The sequence below is a fragment of the Aotus nancymaae genome, unplaced genomic scaffold (genome assembly GCF_030222135.1).
Source record: "Aotus nancymaae isolate 86718 unplaced genomic scaffold, 86718_ANA_hifiasm-v0.15.2.pri h1tg000022l_1, whole genome shotgun sequence".
NCBI lineage: Eukaryota > Metazoa > Chordata > Mammalia > Primates > Aotidae > Aotus > Aotus nancymaae.
The window spans coordinates 19,464,202-19,481,327 of NW_026988435.1; the positions used below are offsets into that span (position 1 = coordinate 19,464,202).

At 37.0% G+C, this 17,126-nt stretch overlaps 1 protein-coding gene and 1 long non-coding RNA gene across 4 annotated transcripts in view; one reads left to right on the forward strand and one right to left on the reverse strand.

Moving 5' to 3' along the window:
- Nucleotides 1-2,543: 2,543 nt before the first annotated feature.
- On the reverse strand, nt 2,544-10,954 carry HSPA13 (heat shock protein family A (Hsp70) member 13). The gene is made up of 5 exons (XM_012444757.2): nt 10,885-10,954; nt 8,990-9,330; nt 7,611-7,824; nt 5,335-5,502; nt 2,544-4,034 (listed from the first exon to the last, which is right to left on the reverse strand). The coding sequence occupies exons 1-5, from the start codon at nt 10,907-10,909 to the stop codon at nt 3,367-3,369; spliced, it is 1,416 nt and encodes a 471-aa protein (XP_012300180.2). The 5' UTR covers nt 10,910-10,954; the 3' UTR covers nt 2,544-3,366.
- A 220-nt stretch (nt 10,955-11,174) lies between these two features.
- LOC135276386 (uncharacterized) overlaps nt 11,175-17,126 on the forward strand; it is a 123,244-nt gene continuing 117,292 nt past the window's right edge. For all 3 annotated transcript variants that reach the window (XR_010343919.1, XR_010343920.1, XR_010343921.1), the window contains exon 1: nt 11,175-11,308. This is a non-coding gene — a long non-coding RNA (uncharacterized LOC135276386). The remainder of the gene's footprint in view (nt 11,309-17,126) is intronic.

The following is a 17,126-nucleotide window of genomic DNA, read 5'->3' on the forward strand; positions in this document are numbered from 1 at the left end:
ATATGAAGTATGCTGTATTTCCTCATATATTTGAGTCCCTCCAAGGTCAAGTCTACCATCATTATTTAAAAGGCTCATCTTAAAAGACTACATTAATCAAATGCATTTCTTAAAGAAGCAAAACACAATTAATATTTCTTTTTTATCCAAAGACTAATATAAACTTTATTAGAGAAATATTTGTTAACTCTCAAGCAAAGGAATCCTGTTATGCAGGATTATTTATTAACTAACTAGATTAGGTTAGCATAGTTTAGCTCCTGGCTCCATTATGGTCAGAAGCCATGAATTAGTATTCAGAATTCTGAAGATACTGTTCATATGCTATAGGAACTGTCTTCCTAAATTAGAGAAATAAGTGGGAAGCATATCAGCAACACAAAGGATACAGAGAAATGCACATTTCTGGAACTAGGCAACAGCTACTGAGGTTGAGTGCCTAGGGCGTCAAATCAGTTCCATCCTCACTTTCTTATTTAGACGTCTGAAAAATGTACTCCGGACTAGTCCCAAATGAAAAATACACAGCTTAAAAAACAAACTGCAAAATGGTATTTATTTACATGAAAACATGAATTACTGTATACACACAAATATAAGAGGAACAATCTGTTACGCACAATAACTGTAATATTTAGTACATGTTACACACAGTAGTATCTGTTAAGTCAGTGGTTTGAGTGAAAACACAGTACCAAAACATTCCTGATACAAAATAAATTACTCATTCAAATATCTGAATCATACAAGACACTTAATATTTTAAAAGTTACATACTTCAAATAACACTGGCTAAATGTACAACTAAAGTGAATTGTTTTATGAAAAGACTTCAGATTATTATTCATAAATGATCCCTTTCAGGATGCATTATCTTTTAAATAAATAAACTACATTAAGACTATAAATAGCCCCATAACATATGATTGAAGACATTCCTTCATTTTATTAAAGGTGTAGCTATATACTAGAGAATATGCTAAACTACTGCCCCCAAAATCCAACACTGTCATTCTAATTTTCAGATACAAATTATTTAAATTCCAACTTTAGTACATGAGATTAGCTGCCTGCCCTATTTTGCCAATTGTTTCCAAAAGCATTAATGGACTAAGAGATTGTATTGAACATCTCAAACATTTGAGAAACTCAAGTTATATTTTAATATTATAATGTTTTAGGTTAAAGCTGATCCTAATATATGGAGATTCTGAGATAAATTGAACACTTTTAGAAGGCCTTCACAAAGACTTTTTCAATTCTACAATCTACTACAGACTCATATAAAGTCCAAGAGAACATCTGGAATATTTTCCTAATGCAGTGAAGGATTCATCTTTGGCATTTCTCTATTTGTTATAAAGTAAAATACTTCAACAAACATTTTATGCTTTTCTATCTAACTACTATAGACATTTTCTGTACACAAAGGTATCTGATTGAAATTTATGTTTTAACAGCAATTTCATTGCTAAGAATTTTTTTTAGATATGAAAAATATTAGTAATATTCAGCTTTTTACTATGAGAAGCTGAAATGTTTTGAGGTTTTTGAAATGAACTTGTTTAGTTTCCTTTTTCAGTGACTGGAAATTCAACATACTGCCAAATTCAGCAATGGATAAAGCAGACATACTTTACAATTAAAAAAAAGTTGACCAGATATAATTTTTGAGTAATAATATGAAGCATTCCTCTACTAAGGAAAATATGTGTGCGCATATATGTGTGTGTGTGTGTGTGTGTGTGTGTGTGTGTGTGTGTGTGTGTACGTATGTATCCATGTATCTTCAAATAAAATGGGAATTATAGAAATCAAACTGCTATATTTTCTGTCTTGGTCCCTGTGGTTTTTCTTAAAGGAAACAAACAAACAAAAAAAAACTCTGCTACAAATGCTGATTTGTAGAAACTGAAACTGCCACAACGCCTTCCACATTAGAGTTCTACGTTATTTCCAGTATTCACAATTTTTTTGCTCTCATTACAAACTAACCTAATGGTTGAAAATAGTCCAAGAGTGACTATTTAAAAATAATAATACTTTGGGAGGCCGAGGCGGGTGGATCACGAGGTCAAGAGATCGAGACCATCCTGGTCAACATGGTGAAACCCCGTCTCTACTAATACAAAAAATTAGCTGGGCACGGTGGCGCGTGCCTGTAATCCCAGCTACTCAGGAGGCTGAGGCAGGAGAATTGCCTGAACCCAGGAGGCGGAGGTTGCGGTGAGCCGAGATCGCGCCATTGCACTCCAGCCTGGGTAACGAGCGAAACTCCGTCTCAAAAAAAAAAAATAATAATAATAATAATAATAATAGAAAACAATAACACGGCTTTTATAATTGAGCACATTTTCCTCATTCAAAACTAAATATGAGGAAAAATCTGAGTAAAACAGAACCAAAACCACATAATATCTCAAATACATGCTATATTCCTCAGGGCTTACTGAACACATAAACAAAGAAACAAAAATATAAAACAAACACGTAGGTAATTGATATTATTTGCCAATGTTTTCAAAGGTCTTGGATAACAAAAATGAGATAATAATCATGGCTTTATTATGACATTAACACATTCTTCAAATGCAATTAATAATTGTAATATTCTCTAACCAAAAAGAATCATGGAAATCCAAGCAGAGAATGATATACAGGACATAAAGGAACTAGAATATAAATTGGGTATTTCTACTATATCGTGCTGAAACATTTGCATACCTTTAGGAGTAAAATAAATTCATCTATTAAATACATAAAACTCCCAGACAATGATGATTACAATATGAGGCTTAACAAGATACTGAATTTATGAATGTAAATTTGTTATAAAATATGGCAGTTATTGAATATTTTGTATGCAGTTTATACTAATACTACTACTATCTTCCAACCACTGTAAATACCTGACATCAATGCTGTCCTTCAAGTATAGTTCAAATTAATAGTTACATGTGATAATCAAGTAATTACCAGTTCCTGCTAATATAATTTAGTAAGAACTGGGAATCTCATAATTGGCACTATTTAATGTTTACAGAATATAATGTTAAGTGCATATGGTTATCTATCTTCAGAATCCAGAAAATATAGTCATCCATACTCTTGTAAGAGAGGTGCATCTCAATTTTATCATTTTAGAAGTTATTTGTTAGAATAGGATCTTTCCAAAATCAAATAGGATCAATCTGGTCATGTCTAATCCTAAGACAAAATGCTATGTAAAATTTTCCTGTATCTACGTTACCCTGTAGGTAAATCTGTGATGTTTTACATAGAGACTTCCTTTTGTGGAGAAGGTAATCTGACACATGGGAAGAGATCATCAGACAAGATCACAAATAACCATTATTCCTCGAGAATTCAGTTGAAGTTGGTTTTTTGTAAATGCTTATTGGGAATTTCTAAAGCACTGACTTGGAGAGGCCAAGAGCCTCCATCAATACCTGCCTGGATAGCCACGCCCGTTACCACTGCTAGGTCAGGGTCTACAGATGTGTTGGGATCTTTTCCAAAGAACTCTCGAATGACTTGACGAATCCGAGGAATACGAGTGGAGCCCCCAACTAAAACCACCTCATCAATCTCAGTCTTTTCCAGGTGGCCTTCTTTCAATACTTGCTGAATGGGTATGAGTATTTTCTGAAAGAGGTCTTCATTAAGGGTATCAAAGAGCTTCCGTGATATTTCTGTTTCAAATAAAACCTGACTTTCTCCACTTTTCTCATCAGAAAGGCCATGTCCAAACCCACTGTTCACACGATGGTCATCTGCTGAGGAAAGTTTGTCTTTTGGCAGTTCAGTGTCACTACTGTGAGGTTCCTTCTTGTCCTGTTCCTCCACTGTTAGTAATACTGACAACTGAGCAGATTGATGAAGAGTCAGATTTAATTTGACCATTTCCACAGCTTGTCTCAACCTGTGGATTTCCTCTTTCCTAGAGGGCATGAAGCCATATGTTTGATAGATCTGTTTATATAAGTACTGAAGCAATCTTTGATTGAAGTCCTGTCCTCCAAGTTTATTGTTTCCTGAGTGAAAAATTAAAAAGTTTAATATATTTATGCATATATGTATGTATGCAAATATGTTATTACGTACATGTAAAAACTGTATTCTGGGAATAACAAATTCCTGTTTCATGTATTATTACAATTTTATTCAAACAAAGATTAAAAATAACTGTGTTTCCGGGCATGGTGGCTCACACCTGTAATCCTAGAACTTTGGGAGGCTGAGGTGGGAGGACTGCTTGAGGCCAGGAGTTGGAGACTGGACTGGGCAACATAGTAAGACCCTGTCTCTACAAAATAAATCAATAAATAAAAATTAAAAAAATCAAAAACAAAATAACTGGGTTAAATTATGTAAAAGAAAGCATCTCTTCATAATATCAAAGAATTTTTCAGAAAACAGAGATTAAGAATACAGATTGGCTTACAAGTAGCTATTTAAAAACACTGAATGTCATTCTCAACAGAAGGAAGTTCTTTTTACAATGAAAAAGCAGGTATTTAATCTCTTTTTCTTCCTTTCATTTTTTTGCTTGCCTGATTAAGACCTGAAAACGTCTTTCTACTTTTCTACCTGAAAACTAGAAAAATGATTTCAAAGGAAAAGAGTAATGTAATATAAATCCCTGGTATTTAACTTGATTCAAAAAAGGGTCTGGTTAAGAGAAAAAAAAAATGCAGAAGTTAGATTACCTATACCTTACAATTCAACTTCTCAAACTGGTTTAATTCCTTAAGCTAAATTAAACAAAACAAAAACCTTTAAAAAATGATTTAGAATGCAAAATCCTAACATTTCCCAGGGAAAAATACAATTAAATGGTGATATAGGGAAAAGAGAACAAATTTGAACTTGTAATAATAACACATTTAATTATACATTTTATGGCTGGAATTAATTGTTCCACATTAGTGAAGCCAATTGTCTTAGTAAGAAAAAAAATACAATTAAATTTTCTAAAGACATCTATTTTATAAAATGTATTAAATGAAATATACTGATCACCCTTCATTTTAAAGAAAGTTTTCTTTCCTCTGTTCCCTTTCTTCACTATCACCATGAAAAGTCCTGATGGTTCAGTGAGTCCTAACTGGGTAATTGGCAACGTATTTATTTGACTTATAGGATGCCCAGTCATTTTTTTGAGATTTAACTTTTTGCTATAAATATATAAAATGGTGGTATAAAATTACATATACAGAAAATTATCAAAAAGAAGTCAAAGAATTCTGGGGAAAAAAAAGGATGCATTACACATTGGATATGTTAAAGAAAGCACTGCCTAAACCTCTTCAACTCTCCCTACATTTTTCTTACCAGACATTGCTCGGGTTAGAAACATTCCTCCTTGTTTATTCAGTAAAGACACATCTAGCGTTCCTCCTCCCAAGTCTATTACCAAGACATGGAAGACGTCAGCCTTGTGGAGGCCATAGGCCATAGCTGCCGCTGTGGGTTCATTTATTACCCTCAAAATCTTCAATCCTGTAAGATTAGTTGAAGGGAAAAAAACTCATGAGAAGATGCTATAAAGTAATCTTGTCCCACTCAATCTCACAGCACGTTTGTGTCTTCTATAACATGAACTCCACCACTGAGTAATAATGAGAACAGTCACAAATCGAACAGAAGGATGAAATGGGAACAATAAGCATAGGCTCTTCTAAATGGTGTCTTTAAAATTATTCTGAAAGATTATCATATGAAGAAATAATAGCTAAGGTTCAGTGGAATAGGTCACTCTACTCTTTATTAATTGACCCTTAATTCTCAAAAAATCTCCCAGCCTTTTCTAATAATCATATTTTACTTTGGAAGATATGAGCAATAAAAATTTAATCATTATATACTATCACTAAGTGCTGTGGATATTAGAGAGGCTTATGTTGAGCCCGTAAAAGATCAGGTTTCTTCTAATGAAATTCCTGCTTTAAACTGAATGCCATACTTATAAGTGGTCTGGAAAGTAATATGATATTATGGATCAGTAGCTATCACAACATTCATACTCTAAAGGATTCTTCCAAATATCATAACACCCTTCCCTTCAGCTCTCTGATTTTACCACTTACTCTACTCTGGCCACACTGATCAACTTCTAGCCTCTATGTACCAGCAAACTCCCAGCTTATAGCTGTTGCACTGGCTAACTCTTCTTCCTACAACATGCTTTCTCTGTGTGTCTGCATGGTTAACTATTTTGATTTCTTCAAATGTGCTTAAATGTCACTTTCTCAATGACCTGACCACCCTATTTAAATTCTACAAGCCCTCCATCCCCTGACCACCAAAAGCAACCTTGACTCATTATCCTGTTCTTTTTCCTCATGGTAGGTTACTTTCTAATATACACTGTATAAGTGGCTCTCAACAAGGCAGGATTTTACCCCGGAAGAAATCTGACAACATGTGGAGACATTTTTCATTGTCACCACTTGGTGGAGGAGGGTGCTGTTAGCATCTGGTGAATAGAGGCGTGGGATGCTGCTAAATATTTTGTAGTTTACAAGACAGTCCTCCACGATAAAGATTTATTTGGCCCAAAATATCAGCACTGCAGAGGCTGAAAACACTACTAAATTTACCTTTTATGCTCATTCTGTTTTTCTCTCTGGTAGAATATAAGCTCCAAGAGAACAAAGATTTCTTTCTTTTTTTAGTAAGGCCCTCAGTATTGGTTCAATGGTATTAAATGTTAAATGATTAAATGATCTACCTCAGATTTTAAAAATTATATTGACCTTAACATTAAAGAAATTTAAAGGAAATAATTCCTCACTACTAACATGTGTCCATTTTCTCTTTGAGCCTTTGTCCTGTAGCTATCTGATTGGTTCTTGTTACATATACATTTTATATTGTGCTACAGAGCTTTCAAAATTATAGACCTGTATAAAAAGTCATCTACTTTACCTACTGTGATGATTAATACTGTCATGTTGACTAGATTGAAGGATGCAAAGTATTGTTCCTGGGTCTATCTGTGAGGGTATTGCCAAAGGAGATTAATATTTGAGTCAGTGGACTGGGAGAGGCAGACTCACCCTCAATCTGGGTGGGTACCATCTAATCAGCTGCCAGAGCCAGAGCGTGGCTTGAATAAAAGTAGGCAGAAGAATGTGGAAGGATGAGAGCGTCTGAGTCTTCTGGACTCCATCTTTCTCCCGTGTTGGATGCTTTCTGCCCCCGAACATCAGACTCCAAGTTCTTTAGTTTTTGGACTCTTGGACCTACACCGGTGGTTTGCCAGGGGCTCTCTGGCCTTTGGCCACAGACTGAAGGCTGCACTGTCAGCTTCCCTACTTTTGAGGTGTGGGGACTCAGACTGGCTTCTTTGCTTCTCAGCTTGCAGTCAGCCTAGTGTGAGACTTTACCTTGTGATCCTGTGAGTCAATACACCTTAACAAATTCCCTTTCATGTACACATATATCCTATTAGTCCCGTCCCTCCAGAAAACCCTAATAGACCTACGATATAGTTTGTTTATTATGACTATGGTTGTGTGGTTTGGGAAGTGATAAACCTTACTACAGAAGGTTTTGAATCTAACGCAACTTTGAGAAAAGTGCAACTCAGTCAAGGGTACTGTTACCTGCAAGGTTAGCAGCTTCAATTGTTGAATTTCTCTGTTTTAGATCAAATTCTGCTGGTACAGAAATGACAGCATTGGCAACTGGCATTCCAAGATACTCCTCTGCCATTTCCTTTAACTTCAACAATAGTCGAGAGCCAACATATTCTGGGGACACTGTGATGGTCTCATTACTTGTCACAGAAAATTCAACCATTCCATTTTTGTTTAAAACCTGTGAAGAGGATTTGCAAATAAGTAAATAAATAAAAGAGTGAAAGTATGTGTGTGTGTGTGTGTGTGTGTATATATACATATATGTGTGTGTATATATATGTGTTTATACATAGAGAGACACAGACATACATATATACATAAATACTAGACCTAATCAAAACTTACCTTTATCTTTACAAAATGAAAAATGTCTTTGTAACCTATCCAGTACATTCACCAAGATTAGAACTTACTAAATATTATACCTTAAAATCTATAAAATGAATCCATACTAGTTTTTTTTTTTTTTTTAAGATGGAGTCTTGCTCTGTTGCCCAGGCTGGAGTGCAGTGGTGTGATCTCAGTATACTACAACCTCTGCCTCCCAGGTTCAAGCAATTCTCCTCCCTCAGCCTCATGAGTAGCTAGGACTACAGGTGCAAGCCACCATGCTCAGCTAATTTTTGTAATTTTGGTAGAGATGGGGTTTCATTATGTTGGCCAGGCTGGTCTTGAACTCCTGACCTCAGGTAATCTGCCCATCTCAGCCTCCCAAAGTGCTGTGATTATAGGCATGAGCTACTGTGCCTGGCCTATACTAGTTTTTAATAACAACAGAATAAAATTCATCACCAAGCACATAACTAGAATGCAAAAGATCCTTAATATATATTTGCTGAATAAATGAAAGAATGACAAAATGTAAGAAATAAAACTTGCTTATTCAAATATGTAACTCAGGATCTTCTCCCTTTTTTCCCAAATTACTCATTTCTAAGAGTAATGGATAGCTGAAAGAATCTTCTAGTACATATCAACAAGAATAATTTTAGTATATCAGTATGTTCTCTTTATATACATACAAATATGTACACATACACACACAGATTATCTATTTATGGTACACAGGGCTTCATCAACCTTCCTGCTACCCTGTAAGAGCTAAGCAGACATGCTGAGGATGTGAGAGCAAGAAAATGGTAAGGCCTTAAGCATCTGTTAGCATTATGGAATCAGCGATTAACTCATCCAAGAGCTGCTGTGGAATTTGTTATGTGAGATAACAGAACTTTCATGTATTAATTGAATATGCTAGAAGAGATAGAATGTTTTGTGACATGAAGGCAAAGCATTAACTGAAAGAGTACACTAAAATTAATACAAATTTTTGATTAATCACTTACCTTAAATGGGTATCTGCCAATTTCAGCCTCCAGCTCTTCTGGGGTAAAAATCTTGCCTATGAATCTTTTGGCATCATATATTGTGTTTTGAGGATTTGAATCTGCCAGCTCTACGCTTTCATATCCCACATATACATCATGGTCGGTAAAGGACACCATGCTGGGTATGCTGATATGCCCATTTTCATCTGGAATCACCTTTACTTTTCCTGTGCCAGGAAAAAAAACCCCAACGGAACAATAGGTGGTGCCAAGATCAATGCCAATCACTTTAGGAGTAGGCAATGGTAAATACTGCTGTGCCAAATAGCCAGCCAACAGGAGAGTCAAAACAGCTGATCCTGAAATATAGGAAAATTAAAAGATGTATTTTTATCAAACTAGTACAATGTGCTAAATTACTGTAGCAAAGACCCTTTAATATCACTCGTTGAAACAAAGCTAAAAAAGATACATATTAAAATTCTGTATAGGACTACTGATAACATTCCTCTCAGGAGGTTTTTCAAAATGTAAATTGTAAACTATAATTTAAAATGAAGTAACAACACAAACAACAAAAAAGCTCTATAACTGTATGTGTCATTCTCTAATGGGTGAATGAAGAAATAAAATGTAAAAATATTTCAAAATTATTTGTGCGGATGCTGACAGGAAACAACATTTATCTGGAGCAAAAGCCAGATATAATCTAATATTATTGATCAATTAATATTTAGATTTTACAGCTTTATAAATAGCTTCAATTATTTTTTTAAACTCCACTATTAAAATCCTCACAACAAAAACTTTATTATTGTAAGGCTAAAACTCTCTCCTCGTATCTCACCTTCTTTTCCCTTTCAAAAGGATGAAATGAATAAATTGGATAAAATAATTTTGAAAGTTGCAAAGGTATTAAAACTCACTTCATAACATAGTTAACTTTTTATGTATTTAAGTATGAACTAGGGCCATCCTTCTTGCAATGATAATATTTAGGGGAGAAAAAGCATAAAAGTGGGCAACACTGACGACAACATCTATGAAAGCTTCTTGAAGACAAGTTTTGTTCACTGTTGTATCCCCCAGACCAGGAATAGGAGATGCTCAACAAATACTAATTTAAAAAAAAGAAAATAGGAATAAATGCCACGCAGATTGTAAACATAAGTGAAGCAAGATTCCCCTTTGGATTTTGAATTAATTTCGTATTTGGTATCACAAGGCTGTGTTATATACCTCTGTCCACTCATATTACATACGACCCAAAACATCAATTTTCAGGTCTCCATGTTACTGATTGTTAGTTCATTCTGATCAACACATAACTCAAAGAAATAAAACCAAATGCGAATCCTACTTTCCCCTTCCAGCTACGGGCAACATATCAGAAGCATTTCATCACCTTCGAGTCGCGGAGTGGGGGTGTGTGGGGGTGGGGGATAGGTAATTCCGAACCCGATTTGATGGAAAAAGCATCGAACACATCAGAGTTCTGAATCCCTCCAAATTCAGCAACCCAAGAGCCGACAGCTCCGGATGCAGCTCCTCCCCTTTCCTCCACAAAGGGGTCCTGGATGTGCACGTTCTCGCAGCCTTCCACAGCTTGCTCCAATTCAAGAGGCAAATCAAAACCCTAGGTGCTGTTAAAAGGAACGCTTCCCTAAGTCTGACATCTCTGGGATGACACAGCTGGTCGCCGCCTACCCTACCTTGGCCGGCCAGGACCCTCCTAGAGGCGTCCCCACCCCCATTCGCTCCGAACAGCCGAAAACCGCCTCTAAGTCGCCTTTGAGATTCCCCTCCCGCCGCTCCAGCCGGATCCAGGTGGCGAGTCAACTACCCCTGCCCACGCTGGCATCCTCAAGCCACCTCTACGCCCGCAAGAGCAACAAGGACCCGCGGGAACCCACCTAAGATAGTCATCTCTCTGGCCATCACAGTCCCGCCGAACTGGCTTGGGATGACTGTACCAGACGTGAGGCACCGCCCCCACGCCGCCCGGCAGTCCCGCAGACCCCTGGGAAATGTAGTCCGCTTGCTTTGAGGCAATCGGAGAAGCTATCGCTCTCACCAAAGCAAGGACTTCATCTACCGTGAGGGCGCGGGGTAAAGAGCCTCCATTCAGCCGCTGCCGGTGACGACTGAGCCGCCTTCCCACGCACTGCCGCCCGGACCAATCAGGCTGAGGGGTAGGAGCGCCGTGGCGATGCAAAAGCGTTTATAATCAAACCTGTTGTTCCGGGAGCCTTTGAAAAAAACACGGTATCTCTTTAGCCTCGCCCCGCACTCTGCATTCGGGGGAGTGTAGTTCCGGCCTTCCTCTTTCCGTGGGAGGTAATGAAGGGGAGGATGAGAACCGTTTGTTATCGCTTTCTGTGGTTACGCCCCTAATCAGGTCCAGGATTCGAGTTTGTGTTCTTTCGTTTCAATTCCTTTTAAAGCGCATTCCTTTGCCTGAGATCTAGCTTCTCGATGGCGTTTCTATAGCCTCCCCATGCCCCAGCCATCCTCCGTAGAAGGGTCCCTGTCGCACTGCGGGGCCCAAGGGAGGTCGGCTCTGACGTTTCTGCTCGCAGCGCTGGGAACAGCCCTGAAACTCCAGTGACCCTCAGTCCTCTGCCTTTGTTTTGAGATAAATGAATTCAAGCATTCTTCAGTCAATTCGATTTATTCAAGAGAGCAGGAACACATTTTCTCTATGCTAACACTGAAGTGGGCAATTAAAAACAAAAAAGAAAAAAACCCACGAAATTAAAACCCTTAGCTCTATCTTCAAGTGAGGTTTAAGTGGCCAGAATTGACCTTATGGACAAGTCCTGTAACGTGACAGCCATTTTAGGACACTTGTGACATGTTCAGTTTCTAGTCTGCAGTAGGATTTTTCTCATATCTTGGTCACTGGTCGCATTTAATGGCTTCTCTGAGAGTGATTTTGCCGTTTTTGCTGTTAGAGTTCACGACAAGTAAGATCCTGGAAAACTGAATCCGTTTCCTCAGCTTAGATGATAAATCAAACCATCCCTGTTGACAACACGTTAGCCTGCTGTGGGAATACATCGCTGTTTATTTCTATCTGACTTAATGTTAATTTTGATTATGGAAGCTGAATTGTGGCTGATAGGGATCCATTGTAATATTCTCTCTACTTTTGTGCATTTTTAAGTATTTCATAATGCAAAGTATAAAAAGTGAGTATCTGTAATGAGTGCTGTTCAGTAAGATTCTTATGAAGAGTGAAGAATTCAAGCACTTAGTTCTTAAGTATTAATTGTAATGAGCAATGGGCTGGAAGTGTTCCAGGCAGAGGAACTGAATTCCCAAGAGCATAGAAACAAGAGATCATCTATCCATAGATTAGAAAGTGCTGGATCATAAAGCATGAAGTAGAATTCTAAGAGACAGAACTAGAGACTTAAACCAGATCAAGATTAGTCGATTGTGGCAGGAACTGGTCATTGGCATTCTCCCTGCCACCACTCCTTTCTCCTTGCTTATAAGATCCTGATTTGTTCAAGAAACAGATAAAGATAATGTGATTTCAGAGTAGAAGGCCTTTAGAATTAAGGTTGAACTTAATAGGTTGTATTCATTTTCTTTCTTTTTTTTTTTAGAAAGAGAAAGAGAAAGGGGGAGAGAACAGAATTTTTTTTTGAAAGAAAGAGAAAGGGGGAGAGAGAACAGAATTTTTTTTTGAAAGAAAGAAAGAGGAAGAGAAAGGGAGAGAGAGAACAGAATTTTTTTTTTGAAAGAAAAAAAGAGAATGAGAAAGGGGGAGAGAGAACAGGAGTCTTGCTCTATTGCCCAGGCTGGAATGCAATCTAATACTAGGTATTAAAAACCTCTTTTATGCCGATAATTGTTTTTAACAGCGGAGACAGGAAGGAATAAAGGAAGAAAATAACAAACAGCCAAGCAATATTTCATTTAAGTCTGTGAAATGCTATGCAAATGCTGAAGAATGATTTACTTCCAATTATGTGGTCACTTTCAAAATAGGTGTAATGTGATACTGAGGAAAATGTATATTCTGTGGACCTGGGCTGAAGAATTCTATAAATATTCACTGAGTTTACTTGTTCCAGGTCTGAGCTCAAATCATAGATGTCCCTGTTAATTTTCTGTCTCGTTGATCCGTCGAATATTAACAATGTGGTGTCAAAGTCTCCCACTATTATTGTGCGGGAGTCCAAGTCTCTTTATAAGTCATTAAGAACTTGTCTTATGTATCTGGGTGTTCCTATATTGGGTGCATATATATTTATGATCATTGAGTCCTGTTGTTGCATTGATCCTTTTACCATTATGTAATGTCCTTCTTTGTTTCTTTTAGTCTTTGTTACTATTAAAGTCTATTTTGTCAGAGACAAAAATTACAACTCCTATTTTTTTTTTCCTCTCCATTTGATTGGTAAGTCTTCCACCAACCCTTTGTTTTGAGTCTTTGTGTGCTTATGAGATGGATCTGGATACAGCGTACTTATGGGTTTTGACTTTTTATTCAATTTGGCTGTCTGTGTCTTTGATTGGGGCATTTAATCCATTTAAATTTAGGATTAATATTGATATTTGTGAGTTTAATATTGTCGTTTAATACTAGCTGGCTATTTTGCCCATTAGTTGATGTAGATTCTTCATTACAGAGATACTCTTTACCTTTTGGTGAGTTTTTGGGTTGACTGATACTGGTTGTTCCTTTCTGTGTATAGTGCTTCTTTCAGAAGCTCTTGTAAAGTAGGCCTGGTGGTGATGAAATCTCTGAGTGCTTGCTTGTTCGTGAGAAATTTTATTTTTCCTTCATTTATGAAGCTTAGTTTGGCTGGATATGAAATTCTGGGTTGAAAATTCTTTTCTTTGAGGATATTGAATATTGACCCCCACTCCCTTCTAGTTTGTAGGGTTTCAGCTGAGAGATCTGCTGTGAGTCTGATAGGCTTCCCTTTATGGGTAACCTGACCTTTCTCTCTAGCTGCCCTTAGAATTTTCTCCTTTATTTCAACCTTGGTGAATCTAACGATTATGTGTCTTGGGGTTGCTCTACTTGAAGAATATCTTTGTGGTGTTCTCTGTATTACCTGGAGTTGAGTATTGTCCTGCCTTACTAGGTTAGGAAAGTTTTCCTGAATAATATCCAGAAGAATATTTTCCAGCTTGGATTCATTCTCTTCATGACGTTCTGGTACACCTATCAAACGTAGATTAGGTCTTTTCATATAGTCCCATATTTCTTGGAGCCTTTGCTCGTTCCTTTTTACTCTTTCTTCTTTAATCTTGTCTTCTCGTTTCATTTCATTAAGTTGCTCTTCGACCTCTGATATCCTTTCTTCTGCTTGATCAATTCGACTGTTAAAACCTGTGCATATTTCGCAGAGTTCTCGTATTGTATTCTTCAATTCCATTAATTCACTTATATTCCTCTCTACGTTGTCTGTTCTTGTTAGAATTTCGTCAAACCTTTTTTCAGGGTTCTTAGTTTCTTTACATTGGGCTAAAACATGTTCTTTTAGCTCATAGAAGTTTCTTATTATGCACTTTCTGAAGCCTAATTCTGTTAATGGAACGCACTCATTTTCCATCAGGCCTTGTTCCCTTGTTGATGAGGAACTGTGATCCCCTGTAGAGGGAGCAGCATTCTGATTTTGGGTATTCTCAGTCTTTTTACGCTGGTTTCTTCCCGTCATTGTAAATTTATCCACCTGTCCTCTTTGTAATTACCGACTTTCAAATTAGGTCTCTGAGTGGACGTCCAACTTGTTGATTCCCAGCGCCGGAATCTGAGCAACCCACTGCGCCAGCCAAAACAGCGACCGTTAAGATTCGTGGTGCTTTTCTGCCCAGGAATCTCTGGTCTGGCTTCCTTCTTGAGTCCCTTCCTCAATCAGCTAAACAGGCAACTCTGCCTTCCTGGAGCTCCAAATGTCGACCAGAAGGGGACCCAGTCTCGTTTACTCTGCACCAAGAACTGCCGCACTGGCCACAAGAGTCGTGCTGGCGACCCATGGGGCTCCTCTGCTGGGAATCTCCTGGTCCGTGAGCAACAAAAATTCGTCTGAAAGTGTGGCATCCTCTCCTTCTCTGTGCTTTCACTGGGAGCTACAATCCTGAGCTGCTAGTAGTCGGCCATCTTGGATCTCTCTCCTGGTTGCATTCATTTTCTATTTCTGCCTTAACAAATTATCACAAATTTAGTGCCTTAAACCAACACAAGTCTATTATTTTTACAGTTCTGTATATCAGAAATCTGGTATGGCTCTCACTGAAGTAAAATCAAGTAGTTGGCAGAGCTGCATTCCTTTCTGGAGGTTCTAGGGGAGAATCCATTTCCTGCTAATTTGAGTTATTGGCAGAATTCATTTTCTTGCAGTTGTAGGGCTCAGGTCTTCATTTTCTTTCTGGCTGTAACCTGAGAGCAGTTTCCAGTTTCTGTGGCCATACACATTTCTTAGCGCAGAGACCCTCTTTCTCCATCTTCAAAGCCAGGAACAGTAGGTCAGGTCCTTCACAGAGGACATCTTTCTGCATTGCTCTTCCAAATCTTAGATGTCATGTGATTACATTGGACCTATCTAGACCATTCAACATAATCTCCATTTCAAACACTGTAAACTTCTAATATCTGCAAAGTCCCTTTGCCATGTAAGGTAACTATTCACAAGTTCCAAGAATTTGAAGAGGACTTTATTTTGCCTGCTAAAATGGTTCTGCAACCCCTCAAATTCACATCTGACCACATAACAAAATGCAACATCCATCCACCAAAGTCCCATCCCATTATAACATGAACTCAAAGTCCAGAAAGTTCATCTATACTTCCTCAGTTCAATAGTCTCAAATATAATTATCTAAATCAACTAAATCGGGTAGTAACTGATACCACTTATCCCTTCTTGTTTGTTTACAATCAGAGGGATCAGAATGCTGGTGAGACTATTCCAGCAATGTTATTAAGAACAGAAAAGTCAAGGCATTGGGATTGGAAAGTAATCATTGTTATAATTCTCCAATGGTGACCAAGTTATTTGTTACAGTTATTGTTTAGTGTTATATATTAGAATCCATTGCAATTCTTCTTCTTCTTGACATTTAGATTGTTTTAATTTTGGCCGATGGCAGCCTATTCAAAATTCGCTTGTGAGTGCTTTTGACACGACTCTAATAAGCTTTACTTACTGCCTTGCTACCTGCTCTAAAAAGATGTCTGGGATCCCCTTATTCATTTTTTAAATTTTGTTTCATACTTATAATTAACTGTATGTCTAAGGAACCCTACTTTCTTTTATTAAGAAAGTGTGGTATCTGGAGACCATGATTTGTATGCTAGAGGGTTATGATTTTAAGGGTGTCAGTTCTCTTTATATATTTGAATTCAGTGAAATATCAAACATAGTACCAGAAGGATATTTTATGACTTGATAAAGTGATAATCAAATTTATTTGGAATATTTAAGATAAGAATTTGATAAGCATATAGTCCTTTCACATGTTAAGTGACAAAATTACAAACTTAATACTACAGAGGAAATAGAAAATGGACCAGATAGGCTTAGCAGCACATGCTTGTAGTCCCAGCTTCTTGGGAGGCTGAGGTGGAAGGATCACCTGAGCCCCAGATTTTGAATCCAGCCTGGGTAACACAGTGAGACCTATTTCAAAAAAAGAAAAGAAAAGAAATAAAGAAAAATAAAATGGACCAAAGAAGAAAGTGACAATCTCTTTAAAATAAAGGGAACTTATATTATTCAACAAATGTAACAGGGCAATTGGCTATTTATAACTTTGAATGTAAAAGGGGATGTTATGCCTTAACATCAAAATAAATTATAAGTGGATAAAATGTTTAATTAAAAAATACAAGTAATTTTATTCATTAACTCAAGGGTAGGAGAAGTCTTTGAAATTAAGACTTAAGACCTAGAAACAAAGCAGAACTAAACAGAAAGGATACATTTGGTTAGGTAGAATTTAAAATAATCTAGAAGACAGAATTACCTATTTGAATTTATATGAAGTCAAAAGACAAATGACAAACTGAAGAAATACTAAACATACATGATGTACAAAAGATTTAATTCCTTACTTTATGAAGAGTTCCTTCAGAATATAAAGATGTACAACTCAACTGAAAAATAAGACAGGACATAGACAATAGAAAATA

What these genes read in the sequence shown, in the direction of transcription:
- HSPA13 (XM_012444757.2), bottom strand. Translation starts at nt 10,909, where the DNA reads ATGGCCAGAGAGATGACTATCTTAG. An exon ending in CAGAGAGATGACTATCTTAG is followed by an intron (nt 9,331 to 10,884) that starts GTGGGTTCCCGC and finishes CCTATATTTCAG; the next exon opens with GATCAGCTGTTTTGACTCTC. An exon ending in TCTAACCCGAGCAATGTCTG is followed by an intron (nt 4,035 to 5,334) that starts GTAAGAAAAATG and finishes TTTTTCACTCAG; the next exon opens with GAAACAATAAACTTGGAGGA.